This window comes from Cetorhinus maximus, chromosome 11, assembly GCF_964194155.1.
Source record: "Cetorhinus maximus chromosome 11, sCetMax3.hap1.1, whole genome shotgun sequence".
Taxonomy (NCBI): Eukaryota; Metazoa; Chordata; class Chondrichthyes; order Lamniformes; family Cetorhinidae; genus Cetorhinus; species Cetorhinus maximus.
This window is the reverse complement of record NC_135889.1, coordinates 90,408,499-90,429,897: the sequence shown is the minus strand read 5'-3', so window position 1 is coordinate 90,429,897 and position 21,399 is coordinate 90,408,499. Positions and strand designations below refer to the sequence as shown.

The 21,399-nt window shown below is 47.0% G+C and overlaps 1 protein-coding gene across 4 annotated transcripts in view; it reads left to right on the top strand.

The window, feature by feature from the left end:
* Positions 1–21,399, top strand: part of LOC144686773 (nck-associated protein 5-like) — a 673,917-nt gene that overhangs the window by 201,594 nt on the left and 450,924 nt on the right. For 3 of the 4 annotated variants that reach the window (XM_078552424.1, XM_078552429.1, XM_078552425.1), the window contains one exon: positions 14,821–14,884. The exons of the other annotated variant lie outside the window; for it this stretch is intronic. In XM_078552424.1, the coding sequence (XP_078408550.1) occupies positions 14,821–14,884 (64 nt within the window). The remainder of the gene's footprint in view (positions 1–14,820; positions 14,885–21,399) is intronic. 4 annotated transcript variants of the gene reach the window in all.

Below are 21,399 nucleotides of genomic sequence, written 5' to 3'. Positions count from 1 at the left end.
GGGAAAAGGGTGTTGACAGTTGGCAAGTCTACTCTGACTGAGGCACTGCCATGGAGAAAGCAACAGGGGACTATAGGCTTCCTAAGCCCCCTGGTAATTCAAAAAAAGCACAAGGCTTGAACATATTCCTTTTGCTTGCAGGGAACGGATCCCTGTGCATGAAAGTATGTCACTTCTAGCAAATGTAATTACGAGCTTGGCTGATTATCTTAAACTGGTTGTTAGTGTAGCTATTAGCATGCTCAGTGTTTTAAAAAAAAGTTTATTTATCTTGTGTTTTGTTGTCTACCTAAATTGAAAGATTAGATATCCTGAAATTTTGCCTAATCTCGAAATTTTGTAGAATTTTCTCTTGGGGTTAAAATTACTTTCGAAGATACTTTTACCAAAAGCATTAGCACGTTCAGCGGCATGTTCTGTATGCTGGTTTGCAAGTTGGAGTCAGAAACTCATCTTTGAAATTCCAATAATACCAAGGCGTCAAAATACCCCGGTTTGATTTCAGGGGCAGCAGGTGAGGTTCACACTCAACAGGCTGGGTTTTTTGTGGAGTCAAGTGGGCTCCAGGGACCTTTAAAAATGGCGAACAAGGGCCCGGATCCAGAAACCCCGCCCCCATTTCCAAAGGATACCATTTCCATCAGTGCACATGATGGAATCCTACACTCAGCTGAACCATTTAAACTCAGTGCACAGGACAAGCAGACCCAAATTTTCACTCCAGGAACAGCCTCAACATGTAGTGTAAGTTCCACGACTTTATGGCGGAGACATAAATTTCAAGAAGGTACATAGAACTTTCAAGTTATTTAACATCCCTGCCCTTTAAATTTTGTAAAGGAACTGCCTGCCTCGGTCTCTGAGAATGGAAAATATTGATTCTAGCAGTTTATATAGGTGTTTATTGCCTTAACCCTAAGGGTTATCGTTTTAGCATTATTACTGCCTGACTTCTTCCACATATTTGTCATTATTACAGTGGGGTTTGGGGACGGGGGATATTTGCTGTAATTTCACAATTTAATTGATAGCTCCAATAGGTTATTAAAGGATTAGCTGTCTTTGACATGGTGTTATAAATACAAATATTTGTTTTTGTAAGGGATTAAGTACTTGGAATTTAAATGTATTGAATGGGCTTTAATGAATGCATGTTTTTTTTAACGTAGTGAAATCTGTAATAGTACTTATAACTTCATTTTATTTCATCTTAGCATGCTCCTTGAAGCCTGCCCATGCTGGATACTGATACTGAGTGGCATGGAGTGTGTAAGGGCAAAGGGTAGTGGATGGAGGGCATGAGTTGACACTAAGTTGGCACGAGAGTTATCAGGGGACATGGGGATGAGTTTTTTTTAAATTCTTTTATGGGATGTGGATATTCTGGGAAGGCCAGCATTTGTTGTTCACCCCTAAATACCTTTGAACTGAATAGCTTACTAGGCAATTTCAGAGGACAGTTACAGTCAACCACATTGCTTTGGATCTGGAGTCACATGTAGGCCAGAGCAGGTAAGGATGGCAGATTTCCTTCCCTAAAGGACATGAGTGAGCCAGATGGTTTTTTATGATGTTTCATGGTTACCATTACTGAGACTAGCTTTCAATTCCAGATTTATTAATTGAATTCAAATTCCACCAGCTGCCATGGTGGGATTTGAACCCATGTCCTCAGAACATTAGTGTGGGCCTCTGGGGTATTAGCTGAGTGACATTACTGTTACACGACTGTTTCCCTGTGGGGAGATTATGTATGGGAGATCATGACTTGGCATGAGTTAGCACTAAGTTGGCATAGGGGCTATGGTTGGCATGGAGGATATGAGGGGCAATGAAGGTATGTGGGAATCAAGAGTTGGCATGGCTGAGGAGTGGATGGGTGTTGCTGAGGGGATGTGAGGGGTGAGGGCTAGAGGGTATAATTTTGAACAAAACAACTGAGACTAAGTCCCAGAGAATCAAGGTGGGCCTTTTAACCAGCCCACCTCAGCACTCAGCAGCCCCTGTACTGTTTCCAAGGTTGGCGGGCCCAACTGCAGCACGCACCCGGGCTCCCGGAAGGAAAATTGTGCCTTTCGAGGCACTTTTTCCTAGAGCGGGCATGTCAAGACAGGACATTTTCCTGAGTTCCGCTTCTCACCCCTAAGATGAAAATCCAGCCCAACCTGTTCCTCCAACACAGGAAGGATGTGGCTGCCTGAACCCAATCACGTGGCAGGATGCTCATGAACATGGGTGATGCGGGCTTGCCACCTGATCATATGGTGGGGGCAGCTCTAACGCTGGGAGATCCACGTCACCTGATCCTTATGCAAGACAAAATGCCATATTTAAAGGGCAGAAAACCTTGCCTAAAAGCTGAAATTCTGCATGAATTATTTCTGAGGGAGAACTGCACTTGAACTGGCCAGCGTGGTCAAATGTGTGAATATCGCAACAGAAAACTTTTGAGGGCCTGGGTAGAAGAAATCTCCATCCTTGTAAAAGTGCAGTCAGTGTCATCAATGGATTAACAATCCATCCAGCGCATCACCCCATGATTCAGCAAGAGCTCGCTGCGTGACATCCTCTAGGCCATCTGGGAACAGAGAGAGATTCCATTTCAGGCTGATGGCCGTTAAAGATCACTACGAATGACAAAGGCTGCCTGGATGGAGGTTGCCATGAAATTGAATGAAGATGAACTCCATCTGAGGGACTGGGTTTAGTGCTGAAAAAGGATGAATGTACTCCACCGCTTTGCAAAGGTGAGTTTGAGGGTCATACTGTTAAGAAGTGAATGAAAGGTAGGTGGGTAATGGAGGGGTACTGAATGGTTACTGGCTAGAGTGGATGTTGAAGTGTAAAGTTTTCCCCTTTGCCAGCTTCTATAGTTGCATAAGCTACTTCTGTGTGCGTCAGCGGAATCTGCATCTCCTCTGTGCTTTGCGCAGATTTCCTGAGAGCATGAGGATTGGAGGGACAGATGGGCAACCTGATACCTCATGGGACCAGGGGATCCTCCTCAGCATCACTGGATACCTCACTTTCTTGCAGGATAAAAGGGTCCACAATGCTAGGGAGAGGCCCAAGACTGGGGATGGAGTGCCAGAGATTCCTTCGCTGATAGAGGCAGAGCTGGAAGCTTGGAGCTGGCACAGGAGCAGGACAGTTGGTCCATATCTGACGTTGAGTTTGGATTGGCGGGCATGGAGACTGAGGAGGAATTGTGCTTACCCATCATCACCGGTGACTGTGACAGCCTGCTGCACACATGAATGACGGTGTCCCTTAGCATCATCACTTTAGTCATTGTTTTTGTGCTTAATTTGCAGAGTAACCACCACAGAGTTGGGAATAGCCCCCATGTGTTCCACCTCGCACCTCCTCTGAGGATGACAGTCCTGATGTCACTCTGGACGCAGCATCACACCTGTCCCCTGCACCCAGCATCAGTACAGATACACACACCTCGGTGGGAGTCGATAGGACCCCGGCCTGTATTACTATCTGGTGAGCACCGCACAATCACCCAGAAGCAGACGGGGAGGCAGTGACTGGCGAGGCCGCTGGCATTGGGAGGACTGTTGGAGGGCAGCTCCCTGCTGTGCCTCAGGCTGTTGAGGGGCCACTGTTGAGAGCCACACTCAAACCTGCTTTAGTCACTGATGCAAACAGGGGAGAACCTTGCGGAGCTGCCTGAGGTTTTGAGCAGACATGTGCAGATAATGGAGGCGTCTGTCCATGGCATGACCTCTGCCAGATAGGAGAATGCATCACTTCTTAGATGGAGAGGGTGGTGACCGCCATGGAGAGGGTGGTGACCGCCATGGAGAGGCAGTCCGAGGAGACCACAAAGTGAATGTCTGGTATCAGTGTGACCCTGCAGACCATCAACGCTGATGCCACTGCAGCAGTGGGCCGGCGAGAGATTGTTGGTGACCCTGGGCACCCCTACAAGCGCACCTCAAATCCACGGGAAGCCACGTGAGAGGCTGGGGGAGATGCAGCCTGACACACTTGAGAATTCTTCTCAAGGCACTCCGAGTGTTGCCAGGAGTTGCCAGCAACTATGCCAGTGATCCACATTCTCCCAGTAGCAGTGGCCACAGAGAACTCTGCTGCACTGGCAGGAGAGCCTATATGCCCAGGCTCAGACAGGCCTAGGGCTGCCAGAGAACTCCAGCCATGGTCCAAAGCCATGGGGCAGATAGAGCAGCAGTCTGCTCCTATCCCATCTTCAGATGTTGGGGATGCACCTCGCCGCAGCATGCAGAAGAGTTTCAAAAAGTTCACTTTCACACAGTCAGATACCATTGTGCTTATATTACTATATGTTGCTGAAAAGAGAGACACATTGCTGATGCTTTTCATCTTGCACTCATCAGAACAAATGCAAGAATCCCAAATTTCAATTGATCACAACAATTTAGGGTGCTGATTGTTTGGCATGTTGGCTCTGGCTGAGGCATTGCCATGGAGAAAGTCATGGAAAACTATAAGCTCCCCGTGCTCCCGGGTAACTTAAAAATGACGCAAGGCTTGAACATATTCCTTTAGTTTGCAGACAAGGGGTCCCTGATTTTTGAATATCTGTCTTTACCAGCAGGCTTAAATGAGCCATGTTACAAGATCACCTGGGTTATCTTAAATTGCTTGTTCATGTAGCTTTTTGCACACACAGGACGATTCAGCAAGTGCTGCCCCATCGTGGAATCACATCCAACAGCAGACACTTTGTTTTGGGTTTTACAAGTGCAGGCTGGTTGAATATGAAGGAGCACGCTGTTTGGCAATGTTTTGGGACAAACGGCCTAGTACCTGGCATCGCACTGGCACTGAAATTCATACACAGATTTGCTCAATAATGAGGTAGATAGAATATCTTTTTGGATTGATAGCAGCATCCCGCTAGTGAAAACTGTCACTCGCATAGCCATGCATAGTAGCAGCATGAAACGGCTTCCTTAACCTGTTGTTCAAATTTTTGAGATTCTTTCCTTTTCCTGGGTGATTTCTAGATAACACAGATAGATTTAAGGGAAAGCTAGATAGGCATATGAGGGAGAAAGGAATAGAAGGGTATATTGATAGGGTTAGATGAAGAAGGTGGGAGAAGGCTCATGTGGAGCATAAACACTGGTATAGACCAGTTGAGCTGAATGACCTGTTCTGCATTGTAGACTGAATGTACATTTATACACATCAATGACTTACAGCACAGCTTGCCAAGAATTACAATAATGGTGGAGTTTTTACTATTTGATCAAAGCTTCAATTACAATTTGAATCACTACCTTATTGTTTTGGTTTTTGACAACATTAAAAAAACTAAAAGATGGCTATCCTATCTGTGCTAAAGTGGAGTACCATGTACCTTTAAGAGATTGCAAGTGGACTAACCATGTGGCAGTACTGACCAATCACTGTACAGTGTGGGCTACTGGTTAATGGGACGTCTAGAGCTGGTAGCAGTTGTGGGAGCATGCAAGGATTTAGTCCTCTGCCTTCTGTTGCAATAAACAATCACAGTTTGTTCTTATTTCGGTCTCTCTCTGTTATTGGTAGCGAGCATCAACTAACAAGTATAAATGAAGGCGTGCGATTTAAGTTTATTCGATTAGTGAACTCACAGATTCAAGACATTAAACTATCCATCATGATGTCATTTTTAAAAAGAACAATTCATTTGAATCCTAAAGTTCAATGTGGGTATTTCATCAATTCTGCTTCACAGGAAAATGACTGAAATGTTTCATGGTGAAATGTGGTAGATAGCACAGTGGCTTTCAGTACTAACCTTCCAACTCTGCATCCAATCCTTTCTGAAGCTGATGAGAGGAGAAGCATCTCTGTCAGCATCGCTTCTCGGCCTTTTGGCTAAGATCAAGTGTTGCAGGGGCGACACCATGGTCCTGCCATGGCAAGGTCGGGATGGAAGGGCGATAACCAATCGCAATCCAAATCTATACCGTGGGTTACCTATCACCGTCCGAGTCACGGTGAACCACAGCGAAGGAGGATCACCTATGGATCGGGGCTTCTTCACCAGGAGGATCCTGTTGAAGGCGTGCGGCTTCCAAGCTACGGAGATCTTCACCCTGCACGACTCCCGCAAAGGTGGTTATTTCGACGTGACTTTCAAGCGAGTGGCAGACTGCGTCCGGCTCCTGAGGGTGTTCGAGGAGAAGAGAGACCTGCCGGAGATGAAGATCCTGACGGCGGAGCCGCACTTTTCTCTGCCGTTGCAACGGGAACGTGAGGTGATGGTGCATGTGTACAACCCCTTCGTCCCTGTCGCCAACGTGGTCACCTTCCTCACCAGGTACTTCGATAAGGTGGGGAGCGGCACCGAGATTCGAGACGACTTGGGGATCTGGACAGGCAAACGCCTGTTTAAGGTCACGCTAAAGACCGATGGTAAGGGAGCCATTTTCCACCCTCCTTCCAGTTTCGCAATCGGGGGAAACCGTGGCTACCTGGTCTACGCTGGGCAACCCAAGCATTGTCGCTCATGCGGCAAGGCTGGCCATGTGGCGGCCAACTGCAGCGCCTCCCTCTGCAAGATCTGCAAACAGGAAGGGCACCAGACAAAAGACTGCAAACAGGCCAAGTGCTGCAACCTGTGTGGCGAGGCAAGTCACCTCTACAGGACCTGCCCCAAACGCTGCCGTACTTACGCACAGGCAGCCAAAGCCGACCAGGGGGAAGCAGAAGAAAGGTTCCGTGTCACTCCAACCACCAAGGCCCCCAGGGAGCTCAACGGGACAAAGGAGGACACAGAGAGAGACAAGGTGGAGAAAGAGATTGAGGCAACAGAGAGCCAATCAACAGCACTACCCCCTGAACCTTCCAGTCCTCAGGACAGCGAATCAATGGAGGAGGAGGCAGCAGTGGAAAAGCAGCAGGGGGAGTGGCGGACGGTGAAGAACAAGAAAAGTAAGAGGGAGCGAAGAAGAAGCAAAGGCGTTTCCCAGAGAAGCGGCAAGAGGCGTCTCCCATCCGACACGGATGACAAGGGCAGCAGCTCTTCGGATGATGAAGTGCCAGAGCGGCACCGACAGAAGAGGCGGCAAAGCTCCAGGGCGTTGGAGGACGAGACACCCGAGCTCCAGAAAATTGGAGACAACAAGGAGCCCAGCGCACCCCAACTTTGCCTGCAACCTGAGGAGGCCAGTGCACCACAGCCCCTGGAATCTGGGAGCAGTGAGGCAATCATCGCACCCCAGCTCCAGGAAGCCGGGAACAGCAACCCCCCAGAGGGGGTGAGTTTTGGAGAAGCTTCTCCAGCAAAGGTCATCTCAAAACCCGCTCACTACGTGAACCTCCAGATGCCACTGGAGCAGAACACGGCCAAGGAGATCTACCTCAGCCCATCCAAAGTGAAGGAATTTGAGCTCACTACGGGTATGAAGGAGCAGACTAAAGGTCTGGGACTCTCAGAGACAGTGGGTTTGGTAGGAGAATAAATGCTTTAATATGGGTTTAAAGATTGTATCCATAAATGTGCGTAGCATTAAATCTACTACGCGATGTGTTGCGACCTTGGACTACCTAGCCAAGGTCAAAGCTGACCTGTTGTTTCTGCAGGAGTGTGCGATACCGCACCTCAGCTCCTACAGGCAATGGTCACGATGGTGGTCCCACGGGCCATCGATCTGGTCGGGCGGAAACGACTCTCGTTCCTCCGGCCTGGGTATTCTGCTGCGGGGAGGCAACTTCACCGTCTCCGAGGTCAAGGAGGTGGTGGGCGGGCGACTCCTGGTAGCAGACGTAATGTACAAGAACGCTCCACTCCGGTTAATTAACGTGTACGGCCCGGCACAAGGGGCTGAGCGGCTGGAGGTTTTTCAGCAGCTCCCACTGCTGCTGGCGACCTCCAGGCCGGTCATTCTGGGCGGGGACTTCAACTGCATCATCGATGCGGCTGGAAGATCCGGCAGGGCCGGAAGCAGATTGGACGCTACGTCCAGATCCCTGATGGAAACAGTTAAGGATGCCAAGCTGCACGACGTCTTCAGCAACCCTGCAGACGGAGCGCAGCGTAGATACACCTGGTCGCGGCCAGACGGGTCCATTCGTTCCAGGATAGACTTCCTGTTTGTGTCCCGTGCATTCACAGTCAGATCCACCGACGTCAAGCCGGTGTTCTTCTCTGACCACTGCCTCCTACTGGCGGACTGCCACTTGGAGGAAGACCTGAGGGTGGGCAGGGGGGCATGGAAGCTAAATGTGCAACTGCTGACCCCAGAGAACATTGAGGAGCTCAAGAAGGATTACAAAGGTTGGAGAACCGTGAAACCCCTCTTTGAGTCCCTGACACACTGGTGGGAAGTGATCAAGGGAAGCATCAAGAGGTTTTTCATCCGCAAAGGCACCCAGAAAGCTAGAAAGGAACAGAGGGAAATGTCCCGACTCCAGGAAAAGATGCAGAATCTGCTCCGGCTGCAGTCGATGGGGGTCGATGTCAAGGAGGAGCTCCAAGAGGTGAAGGGCCAGCAAGCCTCGCACTTTGCCTCGGAGGCCTCCAAGATCATCTTCCGTTCCAGAGTCCGCTCCGTGGAGCAGGATGAGACGTGCTCACGTTTCTTCTTCCAAAAGGTACACAGAGAGCGCTCTGTGATCAGCAGCCTGAAGGAAGAAGACGGCTCAGTAAAGTCATCACGGTCCGACATTCTGAGGATCAGCAAATCCTTTTATGCCGGTCTGTATGACGTGAAGCCCACGGACAGCACGGCCTCCCAGTCCTTCCTGTCCTCTATCACGGAGGTCTTAGACCACAGTACGCGGGAGAGCCTAGACAAACCGCTAACTCCTGACGAACTGACTAAGGCCCTCGAGTCCTTCGAGAAGAGTAAAACCCCCGGAAGCGACGGCCTGCCGGCGGAGTTGTATTCGGCTCTGTGGGACTTGATCGGCCCAGACCTGCTAGAAGTGTACGAGAGTATGCTCCTGGCCGGCAGCATGTCAGAATCCATGAGGAAAGGCATCATCACCCTCATCTACAAGCACAAGGGGGAAAGGGAGGAAATTAGAAATTGGCGACCCATTTCACTGTTGAATGTGGACTATAAGATTCTGTCCAAGGTCATCGCCAACCGGGTCAAATCCGCTCTGGAATTGGTGATTCACCCTGACCAGACCTGCTCTGTGCCAGGCAGGAAGATCTCTGACAGCCTGGCGCTGCTCAGGGATACGATTGCCTATGTACAGGACAGGGGTGTGGATACCTGCCTCATCAGCTTGGATCAGGAGAAGGCCTTTGACAGAATATCGCACACCTACATGGGGGATGTGCTCTCCAAAATGGGCTTTGGGGAGGGAATTCGAAATTGGATCCAACTGCTCTACACTAACATCAGTAGCGCAGTCTCAATCAATGGGTGGGAAACAGATAGCTTTCCGATCAAATCTGGAGTCAGGCAGGGCTGTCCTCTCTCGCCTGTCCTTTTCGTGTGCTGCATAGAACCCTTTGCCGAGTCCATCAGGAAGGATCCGGGCATAAGAGGAGTGACGATCCCAGGCAGTGGAGGCACTCAGGTAAAAGCCTCCCTGTACATGGACGACGTCGCCGTTTTCTGCTCGGATCCGCTGTCGGTGCGCAGACTGATGCACGTCTGCGACCAGTTCGAACTGGCCTCGGGAGCCAAGGTAAATCGTGGGAAGAGCGAGGCCATGTTCTTTGGGAACTGGGCTGACCGATCCTTTGTCCCCTTCACTGTCAGGGCTGACGGCCTGAAGGTGCTGGGGATATGGTTCGGAGGGACCGGGGCATGCGTTAGAAACTGGAAGGAGCGAGTGGCTATGGTGAAAAGGAAACTGGGCATGTGGGAGCGACGCTCCCTCTCCATTGCGGGTAAGAACCTGGTCATCAGGTGTGAGGTACTCTCGCTGTTGCTGTACGTGGCGCAGGTCTGGCCCATTCCACACTCCTGCGCGATGGCGATCACTCGAGCCATCTTCCGCTTTATCTGGAGGTCGAAAATGGATCGTGTCTGCAGGGACGCGATGTACAAGCCTCTAGATAAAGGGGGAAAAAACGTGCCCAACATCGCCCTCATACTGATGGCCACCTTTGTGTGTGGCTGCATCAAGCGGTGCGTAGACCCTCAGTACGCAAACACCAAGTGTCACTACGTGCTGAGGTTCTACCTGTCCCCGGTGTTGCGAAGGATGGGTCTGGCCACGCTGCCGCGGAACGCTCCAAGTAGTTGGACCGTGCCGTACCACCTGTCCCTGGTGGAAAAATTTATGCAGAAAAACACCTTTGACCACAAGTCCATCAGGCAGTGGTCAGCACGTAACGTCCTAGAGGCCCTGAGGGAAAAGGAGAGGGTGGACCCTGTGGGATGGTTCCCCGAGCAGACTGTCAAAGTCATTTGGCAGAATGCCTCATCGCCAGAACTTTCCAACAAGCACCAAGACGTAGCTTGGCTGGTGGTGAGAAAGGCCCTCCCCGTCAGATCCTTCCTACACGCCAGGAGTCTCACCCCCTCTGCACGTTGCCCTCGAGGTGGCTGTGGTGGGGAAGAGACCGTTGTTCACCTCCTTGTGGATTGTGCCTTTGCAAAGAAAGTCTGGAGAGAGATGCAGTGGTTGCTGTCGAGGTTCATCCCGAGCAGTTCTGTGACACAGGACTCTGTGCTCTACGGGCTGTTCCCAGGGACACACACCGAGACAAACATCGACTGCAGCTGGAGGATCATCAACTCGGTGAAAGACGCGCTTTGGTCTGCCCGAAACTTGTTGGTCTTCCAGCACAAAGAGTTGTCCCCGACCGATTGTTGCGGACTGGCACAATCCAAAGTCCAGGACTACGTGCTGAGGGACGCACTAAAGCTTGGGGCAGCTGCCGCAAAGGCGCAATGGGGAAGGGTCGCTGTCTAAGACCTTTCTACCACAGCGCACCGAGAGACTGGGAACTGTTTAGAGCCCCTCGGGCTGTACAGATCAAAATGAAAGGCTGTAAATGATTGTAATATTGTTTGTACTGATGCACCTGGTGATACATTTTGTAAAAGTTTAACCTGGATTGTACCCTTGTAATGTTGTTTCTGAAATGGTTTTGAATGTGATTGAAGATTTTTTATGAATAAAGTATATTTTTACAAAAAAAAAAAAAATCTCTGTCAGCCTTGACTGTGAAGTGAAGTGAGTTTGAGGTAATTTAACTTAATCCAGTTCCTCAGCTTGTCATCAACATAAAATTGCGTCTCATTTGGTACTTAATGACAGTTAAATTGTCAGTATCACTTTGAAAGACCACAGAGATGAACACTTGATGTTGCCAATGGAAATTTTACAGTAATGGGTTGTGAATGTGCTGGTCTAAGCTTGGATTTAAGATGCATACTTGAGCTGGATCTGAATGCTGGCTGAAAATGGTGGGGTTTTGAACAATGATGCCAGAAGACAGCTCCACTATTGTTTGACTTTTTAATGCTCCTCTCCTAATGGTAACAGGCAAATTTAAATATGCTCACATAGAACTGGAAACTGTACTTTTCAATTGACACTGTTGGAGCTGAAAGGATAATGTGCCCCTGAGTAGTAAGTGTGGGCCAATTTTACTTTTCAATAAAATTGTTTTACTGGTGTAACAGTTAGTGTTGAAGCAGACAGCTATGCTTCTTCATACTAGACAGAACTCTAGCCATGTTTTACAGAAAATATTTCTGTATAAAATTTTTAACACCTTGGCAAAAAAAAAGATATACCTAGTCCTACTCTTGATGTCAGAATCATTTAATCTTTTCCAACAGTCAGCCAATTTCTTCCAATGCTGGTTGCTAGCTGCAATTAACCAACATAGGGTGAAAATATGAAACCTGGCACTAACTCCACTTTTACTGTCTGTCCAGCTTATATTACACAAAGGTGTTAGTGTTAACATCATTTCCTGATTACTGTCACTTTGAGAAACCATTCCATTGTTGAGTTTAAATATAATTGCCTAACTTGTGATTGAACTGTATGTAAATTTAGATGTGATCAATAACGACGTGGAAAATATTCCAATCCGCAACACTGACATCCCTTCTCTTGTATAATTTAAGTCGTTCTTCTCTCCAACATATAAAGGAAAATGGAAAACAAAGGATGGAATCTTGTGCCTTCCCCGTGGCAAGTTTGGTGGTGAGGGCATTTAATCAGGTGGGAGGCAAAGGGTAGGCATCCACCCATCTTCCCGCCTCTGCCCTGATTAACTCCATGGGGGGAAGACCCATGGATGTCCTTCCTGCCCCACCACCAATTGATCCCTTGAGTGGGTAGTCAATTCCCACTTAAAGGCCTCATCCTGCTGCTGTGGGTATTATCCCAGTGGCAGGCGGAAGGGTCACCATGCAGGGAGAACGACAAGCAAACCTAGTCAGGTTGCTTGCAGGTGGCAAGTGGGGGTGGCCTTTGTTCAAAGGCACTCAATGCCTGATCGTGGGACCCTGCATCGGGAAGGGGGCCCATTGAGATCCACTCCACTGCCCTTACTGGCGATGTTCTACATATTTGCATGTTAATCAATGCAAAATATACCACAAGAGGGAAACAAATCAATAAGCTAAGCATACTCACCGCCTCCATTGTCTTGCATTAATGTATTTGTCAGAAATGTGTGCTTTTTGGAAAATCTAGTGTAATATTTTAAGGAATGTCTATATTATTGTAGGTATTAGCAAATTTAGTACATCAGATAAGTTTAAGCATGACAAATAGGTGTAATTGGAAAAGTATGACAAGAAAGTATTTCAGAAAATAATTGTTACATTTACACATTGTGTACCTTTAAAAATCTCTTGATATACTATGGAATATGATGGTACAGACTTAATTTTAAGAATCCTTTGTTTCAATCATTAATCGGTTTATAGATCTGGAGACATAGAAATAAGTGATTAGCTGATGTTGGATACTCTTTATGGTCCAGTGGTAGGTCCAATAACTTCAAATAAAGAAAATATTTTTCTAAGAATGGGTACTAATCTTATTAGACTAACCTGAAATTCAGCCAGCCCTAGAGTTGAGGTGAGAGTGATTAATCACACTGTGCTTCTAATGTTTTCCCCTGTCAACCATTTTACTTCAACTCCCATAGAAACAGATGTATTATTGATGCCAAATTGATTTTTTGCAACTTCGAAGAAGCTGTAGCAAGTTAGCAAAGTTGTAGTAAATTAATTATTTTAAGCAACAATACTATACTTTTGAAAGGCTACTTGGCATTATTTTATAATTACACAGAGCTTTTTACACCTGAATTGCACAATTTTCTGCCGCTGAACCAGCACCAGTAAACCTGGTTAAATGATTAAATGATGGATCACGACTTAATTTTGATTCATCAAGAACTAGAGGGCACAAATTCAAAATAATTGGCAAAATGAGTAAATGTGATGTGAGGAAATTTTTTTTTCACCCAAATTGGTGCTTGGAGCCTGGAACAAACTTCCTGAAAGGGTGGTGGAGGAGGCAGGTTTGATCGAGGTATTCAAAAAGGAATTGGATTGCTACCTGAAAAGAGAATGTGCAAGGTGACAGGGATAAGGTAGGGGAGTGGGAGTAGGTGGAGCGCTCCTTCAGAGAGCTAGTGCAGACTCGATGGGCCGAATGGCCGCCTGCTGCACTGTAAAGATACTGTGATACTGTGATGTAAATTTGGCATATTACCGTTGAGCTGCTCTCATTTTGATTGCAGAATTATTTTATGAAACAGTTCTAAAATAGTTCAGATCATAAGGCACAATTTTTATGTATCATTAATGATATACAATCACACATTAAGGGCCGAATTTTTCCGGGAACTTCTCCCAAAAGAAAAGTCGGTCGCAAACAGACTGACCTTAAAGAAGGCTGCCCTACAGTGAAAATATGCTGTGGGTGGCTTTAACAAACTGCGGATTGGACTTCCACTCCTTAGTGGGAGGAAGTCCCGCCCTCGAGCTGCCAGCCAATCTGATTGGCCAGCAGCTATTGCAGTGCCAGAAGAGAACAATGGGTGCAGCTGTGACTGCAAGAAGCCCAAAAAGAAGTGGCATGGATATCGGACAGTGTCAGTTCGGGGTTTCTTGAGCAGGGATAGATGGAGCACCCTTTGCGGTGGGTGGGTGGGGGGGGGTGGGGGGCGGGAATGGCAAGTAGGGACTGGGTATGGGTTTTGGAGGTTAGGTAGGGAGACACAAGAGGGTCATACGATCTTGATGGTGGTTGCTACTGAGGCACACAGGACACCACACTGCCACCCCCACCAAATGATGTACCACCCCTTCCTTCCTGCCCTTTCACCAACTTTGGTGAAAAACGGCCTTCCCACTGTTTCCGGATTACCATTGCCCAGCGTATTATGACAGTGGAGGCGGATTGAGGCTGTTAAGTGGCCATTAATTGGCAACTTAACGACCTCAATAGGCCAACGGGCAGCCGGGCTAGTGGGCACCTTACCCATTTCCTCTGTATTATGGGGAATGGGTTGGGGGTGGGCGGGAAGGAAGTGGGCTACCCACCTGTCATATTTTACATCTCCCCCACCAAAAGAAACATCTGGCAGAGGGATGTAAAATCCAGCCCTAAGCGTTTTTTTAAGTTACCCATGGCATTGTGACAAATAACTTCTTTGAATAACACAGCTCAGTCCATTGTAGGAAACTTTACAACAGGAAAGTCAGAAATTGGAACCTGATCAAGAATAACTACATGCAAGAGTTAGCCACTGATATAAATCGAACCATTTAACTGGGCAATTGCTATGTTAATGCAGCAAACAGGAAAGTTGCAAAGGCTTTGGAGTGGAGCACCTGTAGCATCAAAGAAATCTGACTATCTCTTCACGTTCTTTTGTTTTCTTTGTAGAGAGAAGCTGGCAGTGGCCCGGTTACAACGGGTAGTTTCAAGAAGTGAAAGTGAAGGCATAATGGTATAGTATAAATGTGTCTTTCTGATTTTGCTATCACAATTTTTTTTTTTTTGCCTACACATTTAATTTCAACACTAGTAGTTTGTAAAGAGCAGAATATGTTATCTTGACGAGACAGTTGTATTTTTACATTTAAATACTTTAAAATAATTATTGTCCTTGCAGGGAATTTTGTGGCCAAAGCTGTTGGGTTGACATATGTTTCAATTAAATCAATAATTAAATGGTTTTATGGAAAATTGCAAAACTACATCATCAGGCCATTGACCATTTACAGATTGTGAGGTAGACTCATGGTACAGTTATTTTCAACAGTTTGCAAACAATTAGAAGTAATGAAGTGCAAAGGTCACAGGACGCATATATATTTTGGGATGGAACCAAAGTAGGAAGTGCGTAATGTTTATATTTCAGTGATGCTGCCACTGAGAATCATAGTTTACAACCTTGCGTATTCTCAAAAATATTAATTATTTGAAAAACTTGAATGCTCAAAATGACACTGATCAGGCAGAATTTAATGCTCTCCCCTAGGGCAAGTATGGAGGTAGGGGCATTTAAACAGGCAGGGGAGTGGTGGGTGAGGACCCTGCCACCTTCAAACCCCTGCTCCAATTGGATCCGGGGTAGAAAGACAATGGGCAGCCTTGCTGTCCCACCACCAACTGAGGTTCCTCACTGCAATGCAAAGATGCCGAACTCTGATTTGCCAGCAGTTTTTGGGCGGGGTGGGGGAGGGCACGTGGGAGTTTTGGCCTGGGGTCCTTTATCCTGGGGAAGGTCTGTCGCTGTCCACTTAAGTGCCTGATTGGCACTTAATTCGTTTAGCTTTCTCAAAAAGGAGGCGACGTCGGGCTTTTGCTGGTACTTTAGCTGGTGGGTGAGACCCTCATTGCTTACGTTAACTATTGCCCATCATGTGCAGTAAAGTGTTACCTGATAAACCAATTAATATGCTAAGTCAGAGGATACACTTAAGGGCAGCAGCATTGTAGCAGGTGACATACAATTTAATATTCTGTTGTAAAAATGAAGTTGTGTGCACTCAACAGGCTCCTACCCCCTACACCCCTTCCCCCCCAACCCCAAACCTCTCCGCAATTTTACAGTGAGACAGGTGAAGCCTTACCCCAGTTGAGGCCCTTAAGTGGCCAAATAATGACCACTTAAGGGCTGTTTCCTTCTTGACCTCAATTTTCCTGCTGGCGGGAGGAGGAGGAGGAGTTTAGATGCGGGGGTCAGCCCAGAAAGTGGCCTTGCTCAGGCCTCGGGTGGGAAGTTGGGGGCAGTGGCATCTCCATCAATGGCTCCTTTCAACATCGGACACCCTGCCCACCCCCACAAGCTCTCCCCCCGGCGGGTGCTCCCCCCCCTGGCCTCTCTACCAACACCTCCACACCCATCTGCCCACTCCCCTGGGCTTCACCTCCCCTCCCCACCCTGACAGCCCCATGCTTAACTGGTCCTGGACTCCTTGGACTTAGACTCTGGGGGCTTCATGTCATCCCAGTTCTGTCTCCTGCAGCTTCTGGCGCTGCTGGGTCTAGATTGGCCAATCAGATTGGCTGGCAGCACTCTGAGGTGGGACTTCTTACTGAGTGAGGGTGGAAGTCCCACATACAGCCAATTAACACTCCTTGTAGCATTAAATGGCTGTGGGGCAGCCAGTATCGGTGCAGTGTGTTGGCCACCAACTCTTCAGGTGGCAGGAAGGGAAACACTGTCATCCTAAAAATCCTGGCTTATCTCTTTGTACTCTGTCTACCTGTGCTGCTACCGTTAATTGCCTATGTTTTCTCTGCTCCTGCACTCAGTTTCAACTTTAATCATTTAAGGTTTATTGCTTTGCCTAAGTTCCCTACCTGTATATTATATTTTCACTTTGAGCTATTTGTCTGATGGCCTATATTTAATCTTAGAACAATATAGATGCAGCATGAATTCCTGAATAAGACTTGCTGTTGCTACTAGATGCTATATTTTGGGGCCCCATCAAATCCAACTTGTATGATAATATGCCCTATGTACAAACAAAATCCCAAAGGATGAGCTGTACCTTGTTACTCTACTGTTTACATAGTTCTCTGTGAAACATTATTGAAGAATGGAAGACATTTTGGTAGCATTTCTAAAATAATTTTTTATAGTTATTAAATATGAAGGCTTCAAAAGAAGATTTTTGTGTGTGAAAAACTGAGATATCACAGGATATTGCCTCTTGCTAATAACCGTATTTAGTCAAACTAATAAAATTTCATAAAAAAGGCTTGGAAATAAGTTATCTTCATCTGCCAGAAGGTGAATTGCTATAGATTATTTCTGCCATCTTCATGGAATTGAATTAAATGTAGATTCTTTTTGACATGATGTGCCTCTAAAATGCATTCTGACATTGAGCTGATTTATTGGAATAGTTAGGATAAAATATTATGCACTTTATTTTTCTAACACCACATATAGCTTGACTGGTTTAACTAATTAAATGCCAAACTTTAAAATCATAAAAGCAACTTACGTTAAAAATCAACATTATCATCAGAATGTGAGCTATAAATATTGAAACCTGTTACAAAAATTGTCAGTGATTGGGATATTCTTGGAAACATGCATCAGACACAACTGGTGTGTTCATGATTCCTGCTGAAGCAATACCTCATATACTACTGTATAGACTTATTATTTCAGTGAAGAAATGTTTATTCAAACAGTTTTTATCATGTTGATGGATGGGCATAAATCTTCCAACTTCATTTTTTTTTTAAACAGTCTAGTCTGTGGCAGTCTTTTAGGCACCTTGAATTTTAAGCAGCTACTTTTTAGGTCCTTGAGCAACTTAGCCCACCTGCGCCTGAGAATCTCATCCATGCCTTTGTTACCTTCAAGCTTGACTATTCCTATGCTTTCCTGACTGGTCTCTATCCTCAATGCTTTGCCCATTTCAGCTCATCTAAAATGCTGTTGTCTGTCCTATCCCATGCCCCACTGACTTGTCATTTCATGTCCTTGCTGATCTATGTTGACTCCAGCGCCCACAAAGTCTCCAATTTAAAAATATCATCCTTTTGTTCAAATTCCTTCATAAACCTTGGATTTCACTCACCCACCCTCCCCCTTTATTTCATACCCCTTTCTATCTGACAACCTCTCCTAAACTATCCATTCTCCTGAGTTTGTTCCCTTGGACATCTTCCAGTCCTTTTCCCTCACCATCACAGCCAAGACTTCAGCCACCTAAGCTCTCTACACTCTTGAATTCCTTCCCTAAAGTCCTCTGACCCTCCACCTCCCCCGTGTCCTTTAAAATCCACCTCTTTGAATCCACTTCTCTGAATAGCTCCTTCTTTAGCATGGTGTCTATTTTTGTTCAATTATGGCCTGGATTTTCAGCACGACAGATAGCCTCTCTGGCGTGGTGAAAATGGCAGAAGTGGCTGAAAATCTTAAATCCTGCCCCTTAACAAAGCAATTCTCATTTTCCCGAGGATGGGAATGGGAGAGGGGGGCGTTTCATGTATGCGCCTTTTAGAGGAAGCTGGCCATTTAAATCATCAACTGCCTCCACTCAAGTCAGAGTTTGGTAGCCTAGGAGCATGGAACCTGAAGTGTCCAGAGTAGATCTGGTAAGATCAGGTCTGAACTTGGTCTATTTCTTTGCCTAGCCAGGGGACCCCTTTGGAAAGTTGAAGGTACCCTTGTGCAATTTGCTTCAAGCTTATATTCACTGCCTCAGAAGTGGCACAAAATCAATTCCAAATGTCTTTCCTTAACCCAAGGAAGTAGGAGGATGGGGCTGCTGGACTCACAGGGCAATTTTTTTGTCCTAACTGACTCGTGCACCCAGGTGCCAGGAAGAACTTTGTACTGGAGATGGGTGCATAGCGCCTTGTGTGAAAAAGAATAGAAGATGGGCATGGCACTCTCGCACATAGTGACTGGCTTCTATGGCCTCTGTGAGCAGAGGGAGGGCAGAAAATCAGGTGGAAGAGGCTGCTGCATGCACACCAGGAAGGAGGAGAAGGAGAGGCAGGACAACTAGGTACTACCCTGTGGGAAGGGTGTACAGACCTAGGACATCCTACCTCAATATGACAGAGACAAGTGCCAAAGGTGACTGAGGCAAAATTGTGAGGTGGTGACAGACATAATTTTGCATGGTCCAGCAGCAACTCGAGCCCCCTGGGACAATGTGGAGCTCATGACAGCGATAGACACCTCCATTCACAGGCCTAGAGCTCCCACCTCCTCAGGAAACTCTGCCAGGTGTCCACACATCTGCTGATTATCTAAATATTGTGCCCCAAAAGATGACTCTTGAGCTCCACATTCCTGCCCACTGGAGCAGCATCGTGATTTTCCTTCCTCCTCCTAGGGAGACTGTGCACAGATGTCTCTGACTCTGACATCTCCTCCTGCACCCTGGTTCTGTGCCCTTCACCCTATGCTACCAACTCTACACACACACTACATCCCTCTGATGTGCTGGTATCTGAGTTGGAGGAGTGTGTGGGCTAGTCAGATGTGATGCTGCCTGCTCTGACATCTCTTAATCCTCCTGATGCCCAGGGCAGGGGGACGGGGAGGGAAGGGGTGGTAGCATAGTGGTAATGTCATTGGACTAGTAATCCAGAGGCTTAGGCTAATGCCCTGGGCATGGGTTCAAATCCCACCATGGAATTTAAATTCAATTAGGAAGTCTGGAATGAAAAAGCTAGTCTAATGGTGACCACAAAACCATTGTCAATTGTAGCAAAAACCTATCTGGTTCACTAATGTCCTTTAAAGAAGGAAATCTGCTGTCCTTACCTGGTCTGGTCTACAGGTGACTCCAGATCCACAGAAGTGGTTGACTCTTAAATGCTCTCCGAAATGGCCTGGAAAGCTATGCAGTTGTATCAAACCGCTCCTAATCGGAATGAAACCTATACCTATGCACTGAAAATGACAATGGCACAGCCAACCCTGTCAACCATGCAAACTCCTCCTTAATGATATCTGGGGGCTTGTGCCAAAATTAGGAGAGCTGTCCTACAGACTAATCAAGCAACAGCCTGACATAGTCATACTTACAGAATCATAACTTACAGAAAATGTCCCAGACACCATCATCACCACCCTGGGTATGTTCTGTCCCACCAACAGGACAAACCCACCAGAGATGGTGGCACAGTGGTATACAGTCGGGAGGGAGTTGCCCTGGGAGTCCTCAACATCGACTCGGGACCCATGAAGTCTCATTGCATCAGGTCAAACATGGGCAACCATACCTCCTGTTGATTACCATGTACTGCCCTCCCTCAGCTGATGAATCAGTGCTCCTCCATGTTGAGCACCACTTGGAGGAAGCACTGAGGGTGGCAAGGGTGTAGAATGTACTCTGGGTGGGGGACTTCAATGTCCATCACCAAGAGTGGCTCAGTAGCACCACTGCAGATTGAGCTGGATGAGTCCTAAAGGACATAGCTGCTAGACTGGGTCTGCAGCAGGTGGTGAGGGAACCAACAAGAAGGAAAAATATACCTGTCGTCTGTCCATGAGAGTATTGGTAGGATTGACCACCGCACAGTCCTTGTGGAGATGAAGTCCCACCTTCACATCGAAGATACCCTCCATCGTGTTGTGTGATACTATCACTGTGCTAAATGGGATAGATTTCAAACAGACCTAGCAACACAAGACTGGGCATCCATGAGGCACTGTGGATCATCAGCAGCAGCAGAATTGTATACAACCACAATCTGTAACCTCATGGCCTGGCATATTGCCCACTGTACCATTACCATCAAGTCAGGGGATCAACCCTGGTTCAATGAAGAGTGCAGGAGGGCATGCCAGGAGCAGCACCAGGCATATCTAAAAATGAGGCATCAACCTGCTGAATCTACAACACTGGACTACTTGCGTGCCAAACAGTGGAAGCAGCAAGCGATAGACAGAGCTAAGCATTCCCACAACTAATGGATCAGATCTAAGCTCTGGAGTCCCGCCACATCCAGTGAGGACAATTAAACAACTAGCTGGAGGAGGAGGCTCCACAAACATCCCCATCCTCAATAATGGGGGAGCCCAGCACATCAGTGCAAAAGATAAGGCTGAAGCATTTGCAGCCATCGTCAGCTAGTAGTGCCGAGTGGATGATCCACCTCTGCCTCCTTCAGAGGTTCCCAGCATCAGATATGCCAGTCTTCAGCCAATTCGATTCACTCCACATGATATCAAGAAATGGCTGAAGGCACTGGATACTGCAAAGGCTACAGGCCATGACAATATTCTAGCAATAGGACTGAAGACTCATACTGCAGAACTAGCCACACATGTAGCCAAGCTGTTCTATTACAACTAAAACACTGGCATCTACCCGGCAGTGTGGAAAATTATCCAGGTATGTCCTGTTCAATAAAAGCAGGACAAATCCAATCCAGCCAATTACTGCCCAATCAATCTACCTTCGATCATCAGCAAAGTAATGGAAATTGTCAGCGACAGTGCTATCAAGTGGCACTTACTCAGCAATAACC